A 23771-nucleotide genomic window follows, 5' to 3' on the forward strand; every position below is an offset into this window, starting at 1 on the left:
TATTGTAGGATTGTCTGAGGGTCTTAACACGTTCATTGCCAAGCTGAAAATTGGAATTTCGTGTGGTGGCCAAATTTTTTTATTTTTTTTTCATTTAGTTAACGATGTCCACGCGATAACGCGTGATCGACCGTTCGGTGAGACCGCGCGATATCGCGTGATTGGCAATGAACGTGTTAACACGTTTATTGCCAATCACACCATGAGTTTCACTGATTAATATATCATCTGGTTGATACCTATATGTGAAATTTCGGAGTTCCAGAATTTTTTTTGAGGCCATTTGCGTTCCAAGTAACTATCTGAAATGATGCTAGAATGAGTTTATTACTGTTCATTTATGAGAGAGCTGTGAGGATGACCTGAGTTTCACGAAGAAATCTTTTAGTGGAGGTTGCAGTAGGGTTTGACAGGCTGAAATCTTGTAGCATGTTTGCTAGTGAGGCCGTAATAACAGCTGTTAGGTTTTTAGGTGCTGTTGGTTGATTTTGTTCTGGAATTGGTCTATTTGTACAGGTCACATGGGCATAACTTCTTGTTTGCTTTTGGGTGTCTCTATTTTTGGAGGTTTTCGACTGTGGCCACTGAGTCTCCGGTTTTGATGCCTAAGCTTCTGCAGTTCTTATACTGTAGGGGAGGGCTGATTGACTGCCTCCATCCGTCTGTTCTTTGGGTGCTGAGTACATCCTTTGTAGTTCGCAGGATGAGGGCCACCGCAGTTGGCACATTTGGCTGAGAAGGTCCTCGGCTTTGTGCAGGTATTTGTTGGGTGGCTGTCCTCACTTTTCAAACATCTATATTCTGCTCTACATAGATTCTGGGCATGGCCAAACTTCTGGCACCTGTGGCAATGCCCAGAAGATGATCTTTTCCGGAGTGGTTCTGGTGTGACGATGAGTCCACAGACTGTTTTTAGGTTGTAATATTCTTGTAAATTTTATGAATCTCTACTAGGACTAATGGCATAGGAGTCCTGTCTGCTTTGTACATTCTGCTGACCTTGACTGGAGGCAGATCCTGAGAATTAAGGTCAGCAGCTATGTCTACTGTGTCAATGTCTTCACAAATACCGCGAAGGACTACTTTTAAGTTTTTTTCTGAGCTGAGCGCAAAGGTATGATACTGGATGCCTCTATCGTCCAGTTCTTTGGTCAACCTTCTATATTCTGTCACTGTTGCTGGCTGGATCTTTATGCCTTCATCCATGTTTTTGGCCTTAATGAAGCCAATGTGCAGATTGGACATTGTGGATCTTAAAGCTGCCCATTTCTGCTTTTCTCTAAGGATGATCGGAGGCACCTTTTCTTTAGGAGAAATAGCGGCGTCCGAACTCTGAGAATCCTGTTCCATTTCGTTGTCATTGTGCGGTTCTTCTGTTGTTCTTCGCTTTTTGCGTGCACGCACTTCTACGAAGTCTGAAGGAGTAGAAGGCACCCATTCTGACTGATCTTCTGCGACAACGTCTGTGATACTTTCCGGGGGAAACGTGTCGTAAAGTTTCACTTTAGCCGGCCAATTGTTAAGTAGTTCGCCTAGTAAAATCTCTATATACCTCCTGAAATATTTTCTCATTTAGCTGTTTTTCCATGACTATCAATGTGAAGTATCTAAAGTTGATATTAAAAAAAAAAAAAAAAAAAACCGCTAACAGTGCAGTTGTAGTCTTACCGGCACTGCTGCAGGACTCTGAACTGATTTGGTAAGAGCATTGATTCAAAAATTGCATATTCTTCAAGACACATAGTGTAATAAATGCACCACAGTTCCAAAACTGACAAATCGATTCTCCGATCACTACCTTCAAATCGGAATCGAATTGACTTGGCCATACTTCTCACTCGCCTAAATGGAATGCTTATAAATGCATGCATTTATTAACAAATAAACATTACTTCTTTCTCAATTAATGAGCTTGCGCAGCAAGCATGGAGAATTGGCCACTGTTGAATAGTCGATCCGGTAGCATGACATGAACTCTTGTTGTTATAGAAAGTATTAGATGTAGAATCGTCTGTTATTGTTTATCTATCACGTGTTCATTCCTTTCTTGGCGACCTGCCAGAAACAAGTCTGACTTCAGATGAGTAATATCTGCTACCACATAGTGAACGGTCGATAGAACTTCACAAACTGTTATAATTAATAGCAACCAGTATAACATAATTGGCTATGTTGTCGTGGTGCCCGTTACAATTTTTAATTGTCATCGTATTGATCAGTACATTTTGCGTGGTAGTAACCGAATATCTTTATATCAGCTGGTAAACAAATAGCTGTTGTACGACTCTCTGTGCAATAGTTTAGGGCTGTTGCACTTTTGTGTGCATATTTAACTCTAAACCCATTTAGTAAACAAAAACATCACATTATTAGTTCGCCGTGATTGGGTAGGTAGCCATTGACCGTTCCACTTTTGTAATGCTAAAATCTGACTAGAAATTAGTGCTTCCTGGACAGTGACTTTGTTTACACTGTGCTGTATACTCTATTTGTACTAGAGGGGATGAAACCTGTTGAACCAACTCGATTGGACATATTCTGTGAAAAATTCAGTACAAAAACATTGTCAGCTGTTATAATACGTATCCCTTGCTTTACTATTTGTATGTGTATGCCGTTGACCTCAGAACTCGGTGCTTGCGGTGCCAAATACATGACGTCAGCGACAAGAACGCACCACCGCGTGCTTCCGATTTAGTACTGTCGCTAGTTGGGTTTTGTCTCAGCTAGAACGAACGTCATAGCCTAGTTGCTTTACCTTCGCTGTGCGTCATTCTACGGTGGTTTGAAAGCAAACAGTCTTTTTGACTTATGGATTATTCTATACTGATGAGACGTATGATTCTGATGAAATATGTGAAATCACTTCTTTCATTCGAATCCGGGAAGTAACGTCAGGTTTTTATTTTTTTCACATCTTCAAGGTGACTGTAACATAGGAATAACCGTCTGTCAGCTGAATTTGGCAGCGGACGGGAACTCCCAGCGTCATCTCCCTTGGGTGATCGATTTCCTCTGAACTATAGCCTCCATGTCTCGAGGTAATAACAGTACATTGTCAGTAACGTGAAGAATTTTTTCCTCGTTTAGTTAATATGCTATTCTAATATAGTTAATAAAACAATTAATCTTACTTGGCATTTCTCAACATTACTTAATGATAGTCTGTCGTGCTTATATTAAACAGTATAAAATAGGAAGTATTTCTAATCGGCAGCGTAATAATTACATTTTAGGGACTCGTATTTACAAAGCATAATTCCACAGATAAAGTTATATGTTTTATTAAGTTTCTGATTTTGTATATTAACTCCAAGCATGTCATTGCTATTACTAATTTTGATTACTACTTATTACTAATTTTTGGTATAATAGCATTTCATGCACATATTTGTTTTTTATAAAGCAAAACCAATAAGACTTTTGTTTTTGTGCTCATGACATATTCATTATTAGCAGTCTTCTTATTCGAGAAACAAAAATCAGCGCTTTTTTTTTTTTTTTTCAGTTACATTTCTCTTTGTAAAAAATGCGCCTTGGGCGAATACCTACTTGCCTATCCCTGGCGTCGACCCTGATAATCGCTAGTAATCATATGTTGCGCACTCATGTAAGCAAACACGAAATAATTTGATAAATTATTTAAATTGTAGAAACTGTGACGAATTCTCCAGATCATCATTAAATCCAGATTTCATTTTCCGATTTTTATAGTTACTATGCATATAAAATCTTCTTTGGTCATCACGGTTTGTATATTATACAAACCGTGATCATCACCGTTTGTATATTCAAGTGAAAATGCTACATATCTTTGTTTCTTATATTATTATTATTATTCCTGATACCTCCAAGGAGTCCGAAGACTCATCGCGGGAGGACATCTTCAACTGTCTCTACACCTTACCTCTACTACGAATCAACGCCATCTACCGCCCACCTCCAACACCACCACAACTAGTAATTTTTGTCTGTAAATTGCGTGTGTTCTGAAGGGCCGATTTATATGTATGCGGGATGAAAAACCCGAGTTTCCGGGAGAAAAAACCCTGCAACCTCCGTATGAGATCGGCTAACTCACCATCGATTGAAATCGACCAGATAAAGATTCCTCCCGTCGCGACGAGAATCGAACTTAGGCCTATTCCAATCGAAGGGCGCAATGTACTCATTCTTCCAATTGCGCTACGGAGGCGCTCATATGAAAATAGGCGCTAATGAAATATATACTTGATTATAAATATATATATAACCAAGTATATAATATAACCAAGTGAAAAAAATCTTTCAACATCCAGAGTATTTTAGTAATTACTTCCGTATACAAGTAGCCTTTTGACTACTTGTATACGGAAATATGACTTCTGCATTACTTCAACCTCGGTATCGCTTTTTTGGTCTGGCTCCCACTGATGAGACCTCAGTAACGGTTGAAACCATTTAGGTAATGGCCCTTTCCATAATGCATAACATTATACTCATCTGTAAGGATATATGCTTTGCATTATGGAATACCAAGGCAATTGATGTGATGAAGTCATTAGCTTCTAAATGCAAGTAATGTTATAGTTACTTTTCATGCAAACTTTGTTTGCTTACACTTGGATGAAACCAAGAATATAATTTCTTGGCATCTTTCATTTAATTGCCCATCAGTTCTGTTTTGAGCAGGACAATTTCATTTTCACAAAAATTGTCCTGCATATTAAGTGATACCCATTTGATTCCATTCACTGGAATCAAATGGGTATCACTTAATGGATATAACAAAACCATTATACAGAAAATAATTTGCAGTCTAGTTGAAGGATGATAATTATCTATCTGATGTTAAAAGGATCTCCATACCCTAAAGAGACTTCTGAACAAATAGCAAGGATTCTCCACAAATATAATCTGCAATACCACCTGCAAACCAGCCGAAAAGTTTTCTTTCTTTCATACCACCTATTAAGGATAAATCATCACTTCTGTCGTTACCTGGTCAAATACCCTGTTCCTGTCAGGTTTGCTACTTTGGAACAGACTGGCCATTTTGTGAAGATCAGAATCCAAGAATATCAGGATTATATAAGATTTCCAGAATCAGAAGGGCACGCCATTGAAACTAGACAGAGATTCACTGGAATCAAAGATATTGTGCTACAGTAGATTTAAATTTGTCTATTTCGTGAATCGTGTGAAGTCACTGCCCTAATCTTAACTGAACAGACTGTATTCTTATCTCTACTAAAGTTTTGGGAAGTAATTGCAATTAATTATTTATAATTTTTTAAATTACATAATTGTGTCTGTTTCCCTGTAATTTTAATAGTATTTCTTCTTACTTGCTCAGCTGCGACACGTGGAAATATGCACATTCTATATGACTGATTTTTGCATTCATATTTTATTCTGTTCTGCTTTCTTCCTGAATGATGCTTATGTTAGATTGAGCAAAATATATAGGAGTATTTAATAAATTTTAATTTCCCTTACATTTGTGAAACCGCTATTTATAAAGCAGTATTAGGATTATCATATATTCTTTCAGTTCCTATGGGATCTCTCCTGAGATGAGAATCAAATTACACAAACATCCCAAGGGTGAACTCGTTTGGCTGAATATTCTATGGTGGATATCCCATCTGTCTCTGTTGCTGAATTCTTATCCAGGTTATGCATCAGCTCTAGAACCTGATTCTCATGCATCTCCATTTCTTCATCCAGTGTGGTAGTAGCACAAATATTTGTTTCCAATGGGTAGCTCAGTGGATGTGGCATTTGCCAACCACAGCGCTTGGCTGCACGAAGGAAGACTTGGTTTCGAGTCTAGTCGGCGACTAGAGGAAATTTTTCTAAGCCTTTTTTCGACCGGTTCCCGAGTTAGTCGATCTCTGGCACGGGCAAGCAAGTTTTTCCTCCCGGAAACTCGAGTTTTTCGTCCTGTAAACTCAAGAAAATCGACCGTAGAACCCACATTATTTCAAACATTAAATATATTGTGTTAGGGTTAGGGACCACAAGATGGCAGCACATTTGAGCCGTCTCTCTTCACTGAGTACCGCTTAATTAATGATAGCCTTGGGCCATCTATCTCTGATTGGTACCAGTGGAGATTGAACTGCCCACTCAGTCTCCAAAAGTTAGATAGGGCTAAATGGCCTCGCCTCCTCCCCGTATACGGGAATAAAAAGGCGTTAGCTGATTTTTTTTTTTTTTTTTTAATATGTAATTATTCTCCAGGTTGATAGCTCTTAGTGAAGTGAGCATTTATTTGAACAATACCAACTGCTTCTGACACAGAGATACTGTCTTCATTCAGTATAATTATTTTTCCACATTCATTTTTTTCTATTACTTGCGACATAACTGTAAAATTCTTTTCAGTTGCTTTTTTAGTCCTTTGGCCAATTTCTTTACATACTTTGACTTAGCTTTACAGTACTCAACTTTGATAACTTGCACTTGATGTATTTCATAACTCATCATTATTCCCATGATATTCCTTCACATCATCATCTTCTTATGAATCTCTTGATTAATAAGGTTGTAAATCCATTGCACTCCCACCCTATTTGTTCTTCAAAATTGTAGGACACATTGAGATTCTGTAACATTTAAGCATCTTTTCAGTGCTTCCCGTGCACTGCTGATATGCATGGGATATGCTAAATTAGATTCTTTAATAAGAGGTGTGATAGATGAGAGTTTGACAAAATCATACCAACCTGGTGCGAACATTAAGGATGTAAGCAAGTCGATTAGAATGCAAAAGCAGAGGGTGAAAGAATTGATAGTATAGTTAGCCCACCATTTGTAGATCCCTTCTTGGCATTTTGCCAAGAATAGTCTATTCATGCTGAAGGGGAGAAAGAAATGAAGGATGTGAGAATTGGTCGCCATCATGTGAAAGCACGTGCTTTCTTGTTTGTCGCTGTACTAGTACTAGCTTGATTTTTGTTGTCGCTTTTTTGCATTATTTTTTTATTATTAATTTATATGATGGATCTAGTACAGTCAACAAGTTCTGTTGTTAAACGTTTCAGTAGCTCTTGCAAAAGAATATTGAATAATGTGCTGACATTCTGTGAAAAAGAATCGTCAGAAGGCCGTCTTCTTGTTCCCCTTTCTCATGTCATAAAACGTACAAGTGCAATTGCGGGCGTATCAGGGTCGACTGTTAAAAGAATTCATAGGGAATCAAAAGGTGAAGGTAAGCCAAAATCTAAATCTCCTAAAAAAAAGCACCAGAGAAAGAAAATCATCGAAACCGTAGCTTTGAATGATTTTAATGTAGACGTTATAAGAAGAACTATTCACGAATTTTACGTGGTTGAGAAAAGAGTGCCAACTGTTCCGAAATTGATTCCTGTGCTTAAAGAAAAAATTAATTTTCTTTGGAAAAGAGAAACTTTAAGGAAAATAAGCGAAGTGACATTGTTTTATCTAGAACGTAGTATTTGAGAACAATAAGATGTTTCAGGGAGGAGAAAAGACTGATTGTGTATGTAGATGAAACTTGAATTGATAGTAATTTAACTTATGGAAAATGTTGGCAGTCTGAAGAAGAATGTGGAGTGCTGCAAACCAGAAATGCCTCGTGCGCATAATCATTTTGTGTGCAGGTGGAGAAATGGTTTTTTTACCAAATTCAAACTTACTATACAAAGCCAATTCAACTATAATAAATTTAGTTTAATCCTTTATTCAAGTGTGTGTGCAAACAAAGTTTGTGCCTGAAAGTATCTTCAGGACTGGAGTAAAGTGGTACAACACAGGGCAACTCCTTGCAAAGGTGGAGCAAGCTACCAACACTCCTGTCTCAGTATCTCCCATAATGCAAAACACATTTCCTTGCAGATGGGAGATACTGAGACAGGAGTGTTGGTAGCTTGCTCCACCTTTGCAAGGAGTTGCCCTGTGTTGTACCACTTTACCCCAGTCCTGAAGATACTTTCAGGCACAAACTTTGTTTGCACACACTTGGATAAAGGATTAAACTAAATTTATTATAGTCTGACCAAGTGAAAAATCAACTTTCAACGGCAATTCAACTATTGGAGATTACCATGGGCAAATGAATTCTATGATCTTTGAAAAGTGGGCAGAAGAAAAACTGATTCCAAACCTTCCTAAAAATGCTGTTGTTATAATTGATAATGCTTCATATCGCTCTATTATTAAACAAAGTTCCAAATTGGTCTAATAAGAAGCAAGTTCTTATGGATTGGCTCTCTGCAAATAACATTTCTCATTCCCCAGATATGCGAAAAATTGAATTGCTTAATTTGGTCAAAAGAAACTCGCCCACAACTAAACTATTTAAATTCGACACGATGCTCAAAGAGCATGGATTTCTAGCTTTGAGGCTGCCACCATATCATTGCGATATTAATGGTATTGAGTATGTTTGGGCAGAAGTGAAAAGTTTCATTCCCATTGCAACATAACTGGAGATATTGACATGCGAAACTTTTTAAGCTTTCAGAACAGGCGATTGAAAGTATTACAGTTCAAAACTTGGGAAAATATTGCTCTCATGTCACCTCATTGGAAAATATATATTGGGACAGAGACAGAATTATCGAAGAATTATGCGAACCTTTAGTGATCAGTTTAAGTGAACGTGATGGCGAGACACCGATTCAGATGACTCTGAAGATTAAAAGAATTTGACAGTGATATTTTTTCCAACATTTTTTTTGCATGGGTTTGTTAAAAGAGTCGCAACAAGTCATAAATAATTAATCAGTTTAGGACATTAAAGTGTCTCAGTTCTCTCAACTGTAAGTTTAGAATATCTAAGTTCATTTGAAATAATTTCTGTTTTTCTGTATAATTATTTTTATTTTATAGAAAACTTTCTTAAAAATAAACTTAGTTACATTTCTGTTTTATGCTATACCTTTTTTAATTTTGTTAACACTCTACGTACATTTTTCCAACAGTTATAGAAGCAAAATAGTTACACTTTAAAAACAGCAATGTTCGTAAAAGAAAAGCTAAATTTTCCGACCTGTAATAATAAACAAACTCATCCCAGAAGACAGACTGATTATCCTATTATCAGAATGGATTCTCCTTTTTCTGACATGCGCAGAAGTGTCGAGGGACCTCTAATCGGTGGGCAAACTATAGTAGCAGGAAGAACGAATGATTTGAAAGGAGACAAAATGGCTATGAGAGAGGATTTGAAGGAATTACTTGAGGTAGCAAAAGAGAAGAGTGTGAGAGAGAGAGGATGGTGAGTCTGTTGCCATGGTATGACAGTGAAGCTTATAGGACGGCCAAAATTGCTAATGACTTTATGCGCGGATTATGCAGGAGGAGTGGTGTGGAATTTGTGGAGTGAGTTCGATGGGCGAAAGGATTTATATAAGATGGATGGTTTACATTTGAATCAATTTGGTGTATGGAGACTTGAAAAGGTGTTGTTGAATGAAGTGGAAGTGGATGTGCAGAATCAGGGAAACTAGAGTTACTAAGGCGGGGGGGGGGGAGAAGTAGATATGCAGACTTTAGGGAGACAGTAGAGTGTATGAATGTGTGTAATATGCCCGAGTGAGTATGAAGGACAACAAATCAGAATGGGATAGTCAGTATAAGGCATCAAAATAGGGATGGGACAAATGGGCTTCTGCAATCCATGTATACTAATGCCAGAAGTATTAGGAATAAGAAGGAAAAATTTTCGGCCTTGGTTGGCACTTCCAGGCCACAGGTTATTGGCATTAGTGAAACATGGCTGACAGGAGATATAGCTAATGGGATTGAATGTGAGGGGTATGGTGTGTTCAGGAGTGACAGGGAGAATAAAATGGGGGGGAGGAGTATTGTTGATGATAGCTGATGAGCTCCAGCCAAGGAGAATAGAAGATGAATTGCAAGATAGAGAAAAGAGCACATTTGAGGCTATTTGGTGTGAGACTGATACTAGCAGAACAAAATATACAGTTGGGTGCTGCTATAGACCAGGTGATGGAATAGATTGTGGAGATAGTATGCATAAGCAAGTAGAAGAAATGAGTGGGAGGAGGAGGGTCATTATTATGGGAGATTTCAACTATGGTAACATTGATTGGAAGGAGGAGAGAACACATGGGAGGAAGGAATTGGATTTTATGCAGTTATTAAGGGATCACTATCTGCGACAGCATGTAATGGGAAACACTAGGGGTCGGAGATGCTTGACCTAGTAATTACATCTGAGAATTTGGCTGTAATGAATATGACCACGTTGCCACCAATTGGTGAGAGTGATCATAAGGTCTTGACTTGGGAGGTGGCTAAAGGTGTGGAATTTACAATTAAGACAGGGTACATGTAGAATTATCGGGCTGGTAAGTATGACAAGCTTAGGAGTTTGATTGGTTCAGTGCCATGGCATGTAAAATTGCAAGGGCTGGATGTTGATAGTGCATGGGAGGCAGTTAAGAAGTGTTTGCAGGAGGCAATGGCTAACTGTATACCTAGAGTCCGAATAATAAATCAAGTAGTGGTTAAATGGATGAATAACACCATTAAGCTTGAGCTGCAAAAAAAAAGAAACAGCTGTGGTGGGAATTTAAGGAGAAAGGTGACCGGCAGGCACATGAACGGTATAAAGCGCAGGCCAGAAGGGCAATGAGAATGGTAAGAAAAGCAAAAGCAGATTATGAAAGAACATTAGCCATGCAGGCTAAAGAGAATCCCAAACAGTTTTTTTGATATGTTGCAAGTAAAAGAAAAAATGTATACGGCAGAATGATTTTAAAGAATGCCGATGGTAGGGAGGTAACTGAATCAGTTGATATAGTGGAATTACTGAGCGAGCACTTTGCAAGAGTATATCATCCAGGTGGTGACATTGCAGAAATGAATGAACCAATAGCTTATATGGGAATTGTGGTGAATGAAGTGGAGGTGAATAGTCTATTACAAAACCTCAATCTCAATACATCTGTGGGATTGGATGATATACCAGCTCGTGTCATACGTGAAGCGGCTAAAGAACTGTCAGTGCCCTTGACCATTTTGTTTAATTTGAGTCTCGGGCCTGGGTTAGTTCCGAGGGGATGGAAAGAGGGGAAAATAATTCCACTGCATAAAGGAGGTTCCAAGACTGCTGTTATACAAACCGACCGATCAGCATATCAGGAATCATTGTCAAGGTCTTGGAGGAAATAGTCAAGAGGAAAATACAGGATTGGATAGATGAAAATGGGATACTGTATGGGGAACAGCATGGTTTTGTGAAAGGTAGATCATGCCTGAGTAACTTGCTCGTGTTTTATAACACAGTGACGGCTGAACTGGATAAGGGTAATGGGTTTACAGTGATTCTACTGGACCTTTCTAAGGCCTTTGACAGGATACCACATGGAATTCTAATCAGTAAACTGCAGCATATGGGGATGGATATAGGGTTGGTGAGATGGATAGGAGGGTGGTTGATGGAGAGATATCAGAGAGTGGTTTATTCAGGAGTAGAGTCCAAAAGATGGCCTGTGACTAGTGGTGTGCTGCAAGAGTTCTGTTCTTGGACCACTATTGTTCAATTTGTTCATTAACAATATAGGAAAGGATCTGAGAGTAAGTGTTATTTTTGCTGATGATGCAAAGTTGGGTAGAGCAATAGTTAGTACATAGGATGTCAAAATTTTGCAGGATGATTTGGATAGTTTGGAAGACTGGGCTAAGGAGAATGTATGTCAGTTTAATATGGCAAAGTGTAAGGTTATGCATTTTGGGGTGAAAAGATTAACAGCAGTATATCACATTGGTGGAACTGTACTCCAGGAGATTGAGGCCAGTGAATTGAAGTTTAGGGGGCACATCGCAAAAGTGGCTAAATCAGCTCATCAAATGACTTGGTTGCTGAAAAATACTTTAACAGGCAGAGACAAACAGGTTATTGTTCCTCTGTATTGAGCCTTGATAAAAACCCATCTAGACTACTGTGCCCAGATATGGGTGCCAGGGTTTCTTCTTGATGGGAAGGTGGTGGAGAGGATCCAGAGACGAGTGACCAAAATGATAGCAGGTCTATGGAATGAACCTTATGAGAACAGGTTGTAGATTTGTGGGTTGCAGAAATTGGTTGATAAGCAGAAAAGGGGTGATATGATTGAGACATTCAAATTACTGAAGGGTTTCTATAAGATTAACTCAGAATATATTTTTGAGAATAGGACTGGTGGTGAGAGGACTAGGGGACATACATGGAAGCTGGGCAAGGGTTAGAGCTAGGTTTTTTACTTGGAGAGTGGTGAATAAGTGGAATAAGCTGCCAGAGTCTGTTGTGGGTGCCATGACTTTGAATGAGTTCAAGGCAAGGTATGATAGATACTGTGTCAATGTCAAATAGTTGTTCTTGACATGATATTAGGGCCTCCCTCGATGAATCTATTGACTCCTTGAAGTTGCCCATAATAATAATATCCCTCCCATATAATAACTTGTTCAGTCTTATGATACATAGTATTCAACTTACTTTGTCATAATTTCCAGCTCTTTTGTTTGGTATGTAACCTATCCTGATTGGAATATTCATATTTAGTTGCTATACAGATCAACATAATCGCTCATTAGTTAATGGCAAAACATTTGCATCTCTAACTTTGGGAAATAATTGCAATTAATTTTATAATTTTTTTTAAATTACATAATTGTGCCTCACATCTAACTCAGCCAACCCTTTTTTTTTTTATTTTATCAATTAAACCATGATGCTCCACATTGTATTCATCCAGTTCACATATTTCATTGTTAAATATACCATGTTTCCCATGCACTGAGATCCCTATCTGATGCTATGACCAAATTTAATACTATTTGACCTTGAGCTTCTTTCACATGCTGCTTGAATAAATTGTCTCAAGAGCTCAAAAAATTCTCATTGGTTTTCTCTGCTACATAGTCAGTTGTTTAATACCTAAACATGGATGACTCAGTTATTATGCATTAATCATTATTAGTGTTAATAATGTATATATTTTATGTGACTCATCCATGAAAGGCTGTAAACCTGCAGTATCATGGATGGGCTAAGGATTTTTTCCTTTTTTTTTTTTAAATTAATTTTTCAAATATCTATTAACTTCACAAATATCCATGCTCCAACTGAAAATAATCATATTTAGTCTTTTCATACAAATGAAGGTGTTTAGGGATGCAGATATATTTTAAATTCTTTTAAAAATTTATAAGAGACTATAATAAATCTGTCATAGCATATTCATCACATGACTGCTATTTAATGAAGTGGCGATGTAATCACAGTCAGAAGTTAAAAATTGGTTTTAATAACTCAGTTTAGTTATTAACACTAAACTTTCAATTTCTGTTGTGGTTTACATGCCATTTCATTAAATGCAATAATCTGCCCTACCTTCAGATCACTTTCCAAATATGTAGTGCATATATTACTAGTAGTACACAAAATCCCATGGTTACAACTCCTGTCAGTTGTAACCATGGGATCACCAACTTGAGGTATGGACTATGGTTTTATTATACCTGACAAGAAATTATTGTATATTCTTGTTTTAATCCTTTATCCAAGAATAAGTAAACAAAGTTTGTGCTCACGACTAGTCTACTTCTATATTAGAAGCTGTTGACTTCACATCGCCTCTGTATTCCATAATGCAAAAATATTATGGGAAAGGTCACTCACTATTTGGACTGGTTTTGATGTTTATTGAGGTCTCATCAGTGGGACCTAATGAGATGTCAATAAAAGTCAAAACTAGTTTGCATTATGGGATACTGAGACAACTGATGCGAAGTCAACAGCCTCTACATGCAAGTAGGTTAGTAATGAAGATAGTTCACCATGAACTTTGTTTGCTTACACTTGGATAGAGGAATAAAATGAGAATGTAATTGCTTGTTGGCTATAACCAAACAAGCTTGCTGGCCTGGTTGACCGAGTGGTTAGCGTATCTGCTCTCCAGCCAAAAGTCTGCAGGTTCGAATCCCACTGTGGGCATGGATGTTTGATTGTCTGTGAAAATACTAGTGGTGGTTGATGTAGTTGCAGTTAGTTGGTGGAGACAGAGTTGTAGAGCAGGTGCCCTCCCTCGATGAGTACTTGGACTCCCTGAAGGTGTCTAATAATAATAATAATAATATACTCTATACCCAAGCAGAAAAACTTTCTAGGACTATGGTTTTGCATGCACTGCACACAGTTCATGGCCCAATGCTAATATTAGTGATACTTGAACAAAATAGATTTAGTGTTATTATTAACATCTGACCTCCATGGAATCAGAGACTCATCATGGGAGGTGCTCACAATGCTCATCCAACCGTGTCTTAAACTGATTCAATGCATCTACATTCTCAACACACTCAGGCAATGCTTTCTACTCACCACCCACTCTCTCCATGCAAAGAACTTGCTCCTCACTCCTCTGCTCACACCCTCCTTATACAGTTTCTAGCAATGGCCTCTTTTTCTGCATTCCTCTTCTGTTCTATGAAAATTCTCTTCCATGTCAACTTGATAGCAACTGCTGACTAACTTATGTCTCAATCATATCCCTCCCCATCCTCCTCCTATATTCACAAGGCTTTGCAAGTTACATTCTCTCAATCTGTCCTTCTACTCCACATTCCAGAGACCAATGACCACCTTTCTGAATCTTCTCTGGACCCTTTTTAACATATCCTCATCACCATGAAAATCTGGTGACCAAATCTTTGTGCAATAATCCATATGAGGCCTGATCAATGCCTTATACAGCATCATAACCTCTTTATTTCTGCATGTCAGTTCCTCTGCATCATTGCCATTATACTGATATGACATCTTCACAACTTGTCAATGTAGCCCTGAATTTCAGGTCCTTGTCCTCCATCACCACTCCTAGATCTCTCACTCCTCTACTTCCTTTAAAGTTTACCCACCAAATGTATTCTTTGCAGGTTCACAACATCTGCATTGCTCTCCCCGATTTTGTATCATCTGCAAACAGCTGTAAATCACTAGTTAAATTCGTCTCAATATCGTTAACATACAGATTGAACAACAATGGTCCCAAAACTGACCCCGCAGTATGCCACTAGAGACCTTCCTCTTTCAGGATACTGCACCCCCATATACAACTTTGATACCTATCTAACAGTTAGTCACTGATTTAACTCAGAGGTCAGTTATCCAATCCCATCTGTTTCAATTTATTTAACAACTTGTTGTGTGGTAGTCTATCAAAAGCTTTTCAAAATTCAAGTACACCTCTCTATATGCATTTCCCCTGTCGAAGGTATTGGTCACCTTGTTATAGTACATAAGTTAGTAAAAAACATGATGTCCCTTTAACAAACCCATGCTGATAACCACAGGAATACTGCTCTTTTCAACCCGTTTCTGTATCCTACTTCTCACCAATCTCTAGTACCTTCACCACAACTCCAGATATACAGGTTGGCCTATAATTTGAACTTTATCATCATCTTTATGCAGTGGAACAATTTTACTTTCTTTCCACTCCCTTGGAACCAATGCTACTACCAATTCCCTGGAACATTCCCTTAAGATGTGTGGTAATATGTCATCAAATGCTATCGCCTTATTGACATCAAGATTATTTCCTCAAATACCTCCTGCTCACTGACAATCAAGCTATTCTCTTCTATGTCCTCTACACTTAAATTCCTCATGATTCCACCCTGATTAGAATGAAATACCCTTGTAAATTGATCACTGAATACCGCAACAATGTCTTCTGCAGCAGTTACCACTCTCCATTTTCATCTTACCATGATCATTCTTCCTTCTGCTTTCCACATATCTAAAAAAAAAAAAAAAAAAAAAAAAAAACCCTCCAGGTTTTTTTGCTTGATTTGCCAATTTCTGCTTACTGCACTTTTGTTTTCCTTACTAATACACTCACCTGGCTTGTTCTTTATACTCTTCATGTAACTGATTATTACCATTATTCATCTTCTGCTGCCTCCAAAGTGCCTTCCTCTTCTAGATTTCATGCTTAATCCCCTCATTCATCCATTTTACGCCTACCTTATTCAGCCATTTTGACCTTTGGAAGAATACATTCACACATTGATGCTGTTATGTATTTCTTTGTCATTTACCAAGCAGCCTTGTACTTCCACATACGTCTGCATATAGCTAGCCACAAACCAGGTGATCACATCATGATCACTCACATCAATTGGAAGAAAGTGTGAAACCCCACTCACAATTACATCCTCTGATGAAATAATCAGATCTAAAACTCTTGATCCTCATGCCCTCCTTTACATGCTGCCTAAGATACTTATCTCTCAAGAACTCAATAAATTATTTTACTTATTCCCAAATGCCATCTCTTCATTCCAATCTATACCACCATAATTAAAACACCCATAATTGTTCTCCTTTGTTTACTAATATAAGTTGTTTACACTTTTCTTCATCATCACCCTCCACATTCCCTGGGCTATAGCAACATCTGACTAAATGTCTTCCTGTCAATTTCCATTACAACACACTGCCTCATAACCATTGCCACTATTTCCCTCTTTCATGTCTACCTTATGTGGACATAATTCCCCTGCTATCATCAGCTGCACTCCCCCCCTCCCTTCTTGTACTTTCTATCTCTGTGAAAAAGACTGTATCCTTTCATTTCTATTCCCATTAGATTATCATCTTCATTCAACCGGGTTTCACTTATTCCAATGATTTGGGGCGAATAAACTCAGTCAGTGAAATCATTTCATCTCCCCTATTTCTGATACTTTTAGCATTTGTAAACAAACACAGTATAACCAGTTCTATCCAAGCCACTTGTTGGGTGTGATGTCCTCCACCACAAATGCCATGCCTTTGCCCAATCACCTTTATCATCACTCACCACATATATATGCTCAGTCTCAACTTCCCCACCCACATTGCAACAAACTCCATCTTCATACAGTCACTCACTGCAACTTTCAACATCCACTCTCTCTATGCCATGTCTTCCTGTTCCTCTTACATTCCCTTTCTCTCACTACTACTGTTTCCACTGCCAAGCACTTCTGTCTCTTCAGTACCTTTCTTGGTAAAGAAAGGTACTTTTTTGATAAAGGTGATTGGGCAAATGCCATGCCTTTGCCCAATCACCTTTATCATCACTCACCACATATATATGCTCAGTCTCAACTTCCCCACCCACATTGCAACAAACTCCATCTTCATACAGTCACTCACTGCAACTTTCAACATCCACTCTCTCTATGCCATGTCTTCCTGTTCCTCTTACATTCCCTTTCTCTCACTACTACTGTTTCCACTGCCAAGCACTTCTGTCTCTTCAGTACCTTTCACTTCATCTCTTACTTCTGATCTCTTGCATGCACTGTACTTCCATCTAACAACACTTCCACTATTGCTAGATGCAACATCCAGTGCACCCACTCCAGAGCCATTCTAATGCAACCATTAAACACCTGTATGATTCCATTTTTCCCTCAACACATGCCATACTTCCACAAACTGTATTCCTTCTCCTCATATAGCTCTGCTAGTATACCATTCATGATTTTGACTCTCCATGTCAACTCATCATTATCATACCTCAGCAACACACTGACAATCTTCTCCACTACACTGTTATCTTTCACTCTTCTCAATAACCTCCTGACATCCACCTTTACATGCCCCTTATGTTTAACATGGTTTATCGTAGGTATATTTTTCTTCCATCATATTAAGATTCTCTTTATAAAACAGGTACCAAGAAGATCACTATTGCCTTAAAGGAAGTAGTTTGTTGAATCAAAGTTAATGTATTTTGTTAATGTTATTACTATTCAATCTCTATGACATTGCATGATTCAGTGAGAGAGATCACTCATACTATTGAGTATACATAAACTTCATAGATATTGGCTTTGTATAAATATTAGCTTGGTTGAAACTAATAAATCTTTATAACTTATAATTCTTTTTTGAGGTAAAATAATATATTATTTTACCTCAGTAAATAAAGTGAATAAAGAAATAATATGAATCTTGCTTTATTATTTTTATTTAGAGTTCCATGTTCGTCATTCTAAGTCCGATCCTGTTTTGTTGTCAAATCTGCAGTCGCTGTACCATTCCACAGACTTGGATAACCAGAATAATCAGAAAGCCACATCCCCTGGGTTCTATCATGAAACATCTCACAGCTGGCACAGGGACCATTACCATTACCATAGTCTTGAAGATCTGAGTAATCAAGCATATCATGATAACAGCATGCTGACCATTGAAGGCTTGCGTAATGACTATAATTCTTGTTTCTCGTATGTATTTTATATGTATTCATGATTGTTTTTTGAGATTAGTTTCTAAATTTCACATACATATAATGACAAAACACAACTTTAACATCATGATTGATTGTCTATAAATGTTTATATCTGAAATACCATTTAAGAAAAGATATGCATGCTAAGAATGAAGTAAGAGTTGTGGAAATAGAATCATGAGAATTTCAGATTTAAGAGAAATCATATATAATCTAATAGCTTCAACTTTCAAATCATCATCATCATCATCATCAAATTCCTGCCATGTACCCTCAAGGGGTGTACAGGATATGACAGTACTACATGAAAAAATTACATCATTACTAACTTCCTATCTACAATTTTCCTCCAAATCAGTCTGTTACTTGTCAAGACTCCAACATTATCAGATCTTATATTTCTATCGTCTAAAGCACTTTGTACCGTATCAATCCACCTATATCTTGGTCTTCCTCTGGATCGTTTTCCTGCCAACCTGGCAGAGAACACTTACTTTGCTAATCTTTCCTCTCCCATTCTATTTAAGTGACCATACCATCTGAGATTAGCTCTGCTAACGCATTCCTGGATGCTGACAATGTCAAGTTCTTTCCTAATATCCTCATTTTTAATATGATATTGCCATTGATGCCATCTGTTCATGCCTCTAATCTTTCTCAGGACTCTCATATCTGCGGTCTCTAGTCTTTGGTCAAGTGTTTTACTTCTGACCCAGCTCTCAGATCCATAAGTTAAAATTGGTTTGAACACAGTCTTGTATACAGCTAATTTAGTGTTCCGACTAATTTCTTTCTTATTCCATATGAATTTATTCAATTGACTTCCCACGATACCAGCTTTGCTGATTCTGTTGTCTATTTCTATATTTAGTTTACCATCTTCAGTAAAAATTGTGCCTAAGTAGCTGAAATGATTTACTTGTTCCACAGGTTCTCCATTCACAACACAGTTGACATTTTCAATGATTCTGCCTATTTTCATTGTCTTTGTCTTTTTATTGCTGACCTTCATACCATATCTATTACAACAGCTATTCAATTTAGTCAGAGAATCTTGCAGACTTGTAGCGGATTTATTTAGAAGTATAACATCATCCGCATAAAGCAAAGAGCTGACATTAACATCTCCAATTTTGATATCAGGTTTAATACCACATTCCTTCATAATGTGATCCATATAGATAATGAATAACAGAGGGGATAATGTACATCCTTGTCTCACACCAGATTTAACATTAAACCATCTTCCTGTACGTCCTTCAATTCTAACTGCTGACTTACAACTCAAATAAAGACTAAATATTGCTTGATATAATGCCCATTAACACCATGTAACTGCAGCGTATTGAATAGCTTCTCTCTTGGCACCTTGTCATATGCCTTTTCCAAATCGACAAAACTTAAATACAGATCTTTGTTATATTCCCATGCTTTCTCGACTATTTGTCGTAAAGTGAAGATCTGATCCTGACAGCCTCTATTTGGTCTGAATCCAGCTTGTTCTTAACCAAGCTTTTCTTCCACAATTCTTCTCAACCGTTTCTTAAGTATAGTTGCATAGATCTTGCCAGGAACACTCAGTAGGGAAATACCTCTGTAATTCTCACATTCAGTTTTATTTCCCTTTTTATATATGGGTACTATGAGAGCTCTACTCCAATCATCGGGAATTCGTCCCTCTGTCCAGGCTTTCTGAACTATGCAGTGCAGCCACTGTAAGACTCTTATACCACCATACTTCAGCATTTCTGGTTGAATATCATCTACTCCTGCTGCCTTTCCACATTTCAAGCCTTTGATGGCTTTTTCTACTTCAAGTATGGATATGTATTCCTGACTGCATGCTTCGTCAGTATTTTTTATCACTGTGCTGTCATCACTGCTTGTTTCATTTAGCAGTTTTTCAAAGTAATTACTCCATACTTCAAGGATATCTTTTTCTCCTGTTTTCATTTCACCTTTATCATCTCTAATTCCTTTTACAGCATTCTTTCCTCCATTCCTAAGCTTCTTCAACAACCTCCAGAATATTTTGCCACCTTCTTGATATTTATTTTCTATATTCTTGCCAAAGTCCTCCCATGACTTTTGTTTAGCTAGTTTTACACACTGTTTAGCTTTCTTACATTTGTCTCTGTATTCTGTAAGAGTAAAAGCTGACTTATTTGCCAGGAACTTTTGATATGCTTTCTTCTTTTCCTTCACTACCTCTTTAACTTCCTGTGTCCACCAGGGAGTTCTGATTTTTTTTATCCTTGCACACAACCTCACCACATGCCTCTCTGGCAGAATCAATCAATGTTTCCTTCAGAGTTTGCCACTGAATCTCCAAGGTTGGATTCCTGTTCTCAAACTCTTTCATTTTCTTTTCAATAATATTTCTGTATTTTAGTCTACAGTTCACATCTGAGAGCTGCTCAACTTTTATTCGCTTTAAAACTTTCTTACATGTTATTCTTTTCAATATGAAATTCAATTTTATCCTGCTCAAGACTAAATAGTGATCACTTCCAATTTCAAATCCTCTGTACACTCTGGTGTCCTGCACCAGGGAGAAAACATCACTATTAACAATAACATAGTCAATGAGACTTTTCTTATTCCTAGCCTCTTCTCTCCATGTGAATTTATGCACATTTTTATGTTGGAACATGGTGTTAGTAATAACCAGTCCATGTCCTGAGCAGAAATCCAACAGATATTTGCCATTATTATTAGCTTTGCTCTTTTCTCCAAATTTTCCCAAAATATTTTTGTATATCTCACAATCATTTCCTACTCTACTATTTAGATCCCCAACAAGGACCAACTTTTCCTTTTTCCTTATGTCAGTTGCTTTTTCTAAAGACTCAAAAAATTCCTCCACTTCTACCTTAGTAGAACCTTCTGTGGGACCATAGGCACAAATAAGTCTCATTGTCCAGTTCCCCATTCTCATATTTGCCCAGATTACTCTACTTGAGACTGACTGCCATTCAAGAAGATTAGCCTCGTATTTTGTGTTGAATACTATGGCTACTCCTTCTTTTCCTTGATTGTCATTGCCTGAATATAACATTTTGTATTTATTGCTCAGAAAGATCTCACCAGTTTTGGTCTTTTTTGTTTCAGTCACCCCTATTATGTCGATCTGGTACTTATCTAATTCCTCAGCTAGCTCCATTTCTTTGCCATTCAGGCTTCTTACGTTGATAGTACCGATCTTTAACTCTGGTGATGTTGAGTTGGGGTTTGTTTTCAGATTTGTTCCAGTAGCTGACTTTTCGCTGTTCGTCCTGGTTCCCTGGCGAAAACAACGGGGGCCTTGTTTAACCGGGCGACGCCCCAGCCGGCATGAAATTTTGTCATGTTGTACCACCATTTTTTATTTTGGTTTAACCAATAAGAATACAATTTGGTCGGCTAAATCCCAAATTGCCAGCCCATCCTCGTTCGTTCAGTATCAAAGTAGATACCCAACATTGTGCACCACGAGAAGGTGAGGATTGGACATTAGGTCAGAAGCCCTGGTCGGTTCTCCGCATTCCTTTAAAGGCTATGTGGAGGTCTCCTCTCAGTTATACAGCTTTGACCCTTAAGCACCCCTTCAAATAATGTGTATCATAATTAAGAAATAATCATTCTGTAGTTTTGGTAATGACCACCAATATTAGAGATACCCTATTGCCTGAATGCAAAATGTGGCATATAATCATCAATTTCCTGATATGTATCCTCAAGGAGCGTTTAAGCAACTATGACAGCACTACATGATTAATTTTACATTATTATTAATCTTCTATCAACTTTCCCTCCAACTTGGTCTATTACTTGTGAGCACTCTAATATTGTATTTAACATTTCATGTTTCTAAGGCACTAATGACTGTACAAAACTCTAATCATAACTGTACAAAATTTTTATATACATTATATTAAAAAGGATCACAAGGTTTTTTGGATGATGCATAGCCATATGAACATGCAGAATTCAGAGTAAGATTCTCTACAATAGATCGTATCACACTATAAACCAAGTAATAGAAAAAGAAATTGATATAATCTTCCTGCATATTTATTATTATTATTATTATTATTACGGGCGACTCCAGGGAGTCCTTAGACTCATCGAGGGAGACCCTAAACATCATGTCCACACAACTATATGACATTCTCACAGTATCCATCATACCTTGCCTTGAACTCACTCACCATCATAGCACCCACAACAGACTCTGGCAGCTCATTCCACTCATTTACCTCTCTAAAAGTAAAGAACCAGCTCTAACACCCTTGCTAACCACACTCTTGCCCAGCTTCCATAGGTGTCCCCTGGTTCTCCCACCACCAGTCCTGATCTCAAAAATATCCTCTGAATTAATCCTATAGAAACCCTTTAGCAATTTGAATATCTCAATCATATCTCCCCTTTTCCACCTATCAACTAATTTCTGCAATCCACAAATCTTCAACCTGTTCTCATAAGGTTCATTCCATAGACCTGCTATCATCTTGGTCACTCGCCTCTGGATCCTCTCCGCCTCCTCCCCATCAAGAAGAAACCTAGGTGACCAAATCTGGGCACAGTAGTCGAAATGAGGTCTTATCAAGGCTCGGTACAGAGGTACAATAACTTGCTAGTCTCTGCTCGTCAAAATATTTTTCAACAACCGAGTTGATGAGCTGATTTAGTCACTTTTGCAATGTGCCCCCTAAACTTCATCTCCCTATCCACCAACACTCACAAGTCCCTGGCCTCATCAATCTCCTGGAGTACAGTTCCACCAATGTGGTATACTTCTGCTAATCTTTTCACCCCAAAATGCATAACCTTACATTTTGTCACATTAAATTGACATCCATTCTCCTTAGCCCAGAACTCCAATCTATCCAAATCATCCTGCAAAATTTTGACATCTTCTGCATTCACTATTGCCCTACCTAACTTTGCATCATCAGCGAACAAATGAACTGTTCCTCTTAGATCCTTCCCTATATCGTTAATGAACAAATTAAACAGCAGTGGTCCAAGAACAGAACCCTGCGGCACACCACTGTGTGCCGTCTTTTGGACTCTACTCCTGAATAAACTACTCTCTGATATCTCTCCATCAACCACCCACCTATCCATCTCATCAACTCTATATCCATTCCCATATGTTGTAGTTTACGGATTAGAATTCCATGTGGTATCCTGTCAAATGCCTTAGCCAGGTCCAGCAGTATCACTATAAACCCATTACCCTTATCCAGTTCAGCTGTCACTGTGTTATAAAACTTGAGCAAGTTACTGAGTCATGATCTACCCTTCACAAAGCCATGCTGTCCCCCCATACAGTATCTCATTTTAATCAATCCAATCCTGTATTTTTCCCTTGACTACTTTCTCCAAGACCTTGACAACGACTCCTGATATGCTGATTGGTTGGTAATTTTCAACAGTAGTCTTGGATCCTCCTTTATGCAGTGGAACTATTTTCACCCCCTCTTTCCACACCTTTGGGACTAAACCAGACCCGGGACTCAGACCAAACAACGTGGTCAA

General features: G+C 38.0%; 1 protein-coding gene across 1 annotated transcript in view; it reads left to right on the forward strand.

Annotated features, from left to right (window-relative positions):
• The window catches only part of LOC150106897 (uncharacterized), a 192414-nt gene that overhangs the window by 136962 nt on the left and 31681 nt on the right, over positions 1 to 23771 (forward strand). Inside the window, exon 4 of the mRNA XM_090393500.1 lies at positions 17991 to 18243. Within this exon, the coding sequence (XP_090249626.1) occupies positions 17991 to 18243 (253 nt within the window). The remainder of the gene's footprint in view (positions 1 to 17990; positions 18244 to 23771) is intronic.

Source organism: Typopeltis vanoorti, chromosome 5, assembly GCF_054136105.1.
Source record: "Typopeltis vanoorti isolate ZY-2024b chromosome 5, IOZ_Tvanoo_1.0, whole genome shotgun sequence".
NCBI classification, from domain to species: Eukaryota; Metazoa; Arthropoda; class Arachnida; order Uropygi; family Thelyphonidae; genus Typopeltis; species Typopeltis vanoorti.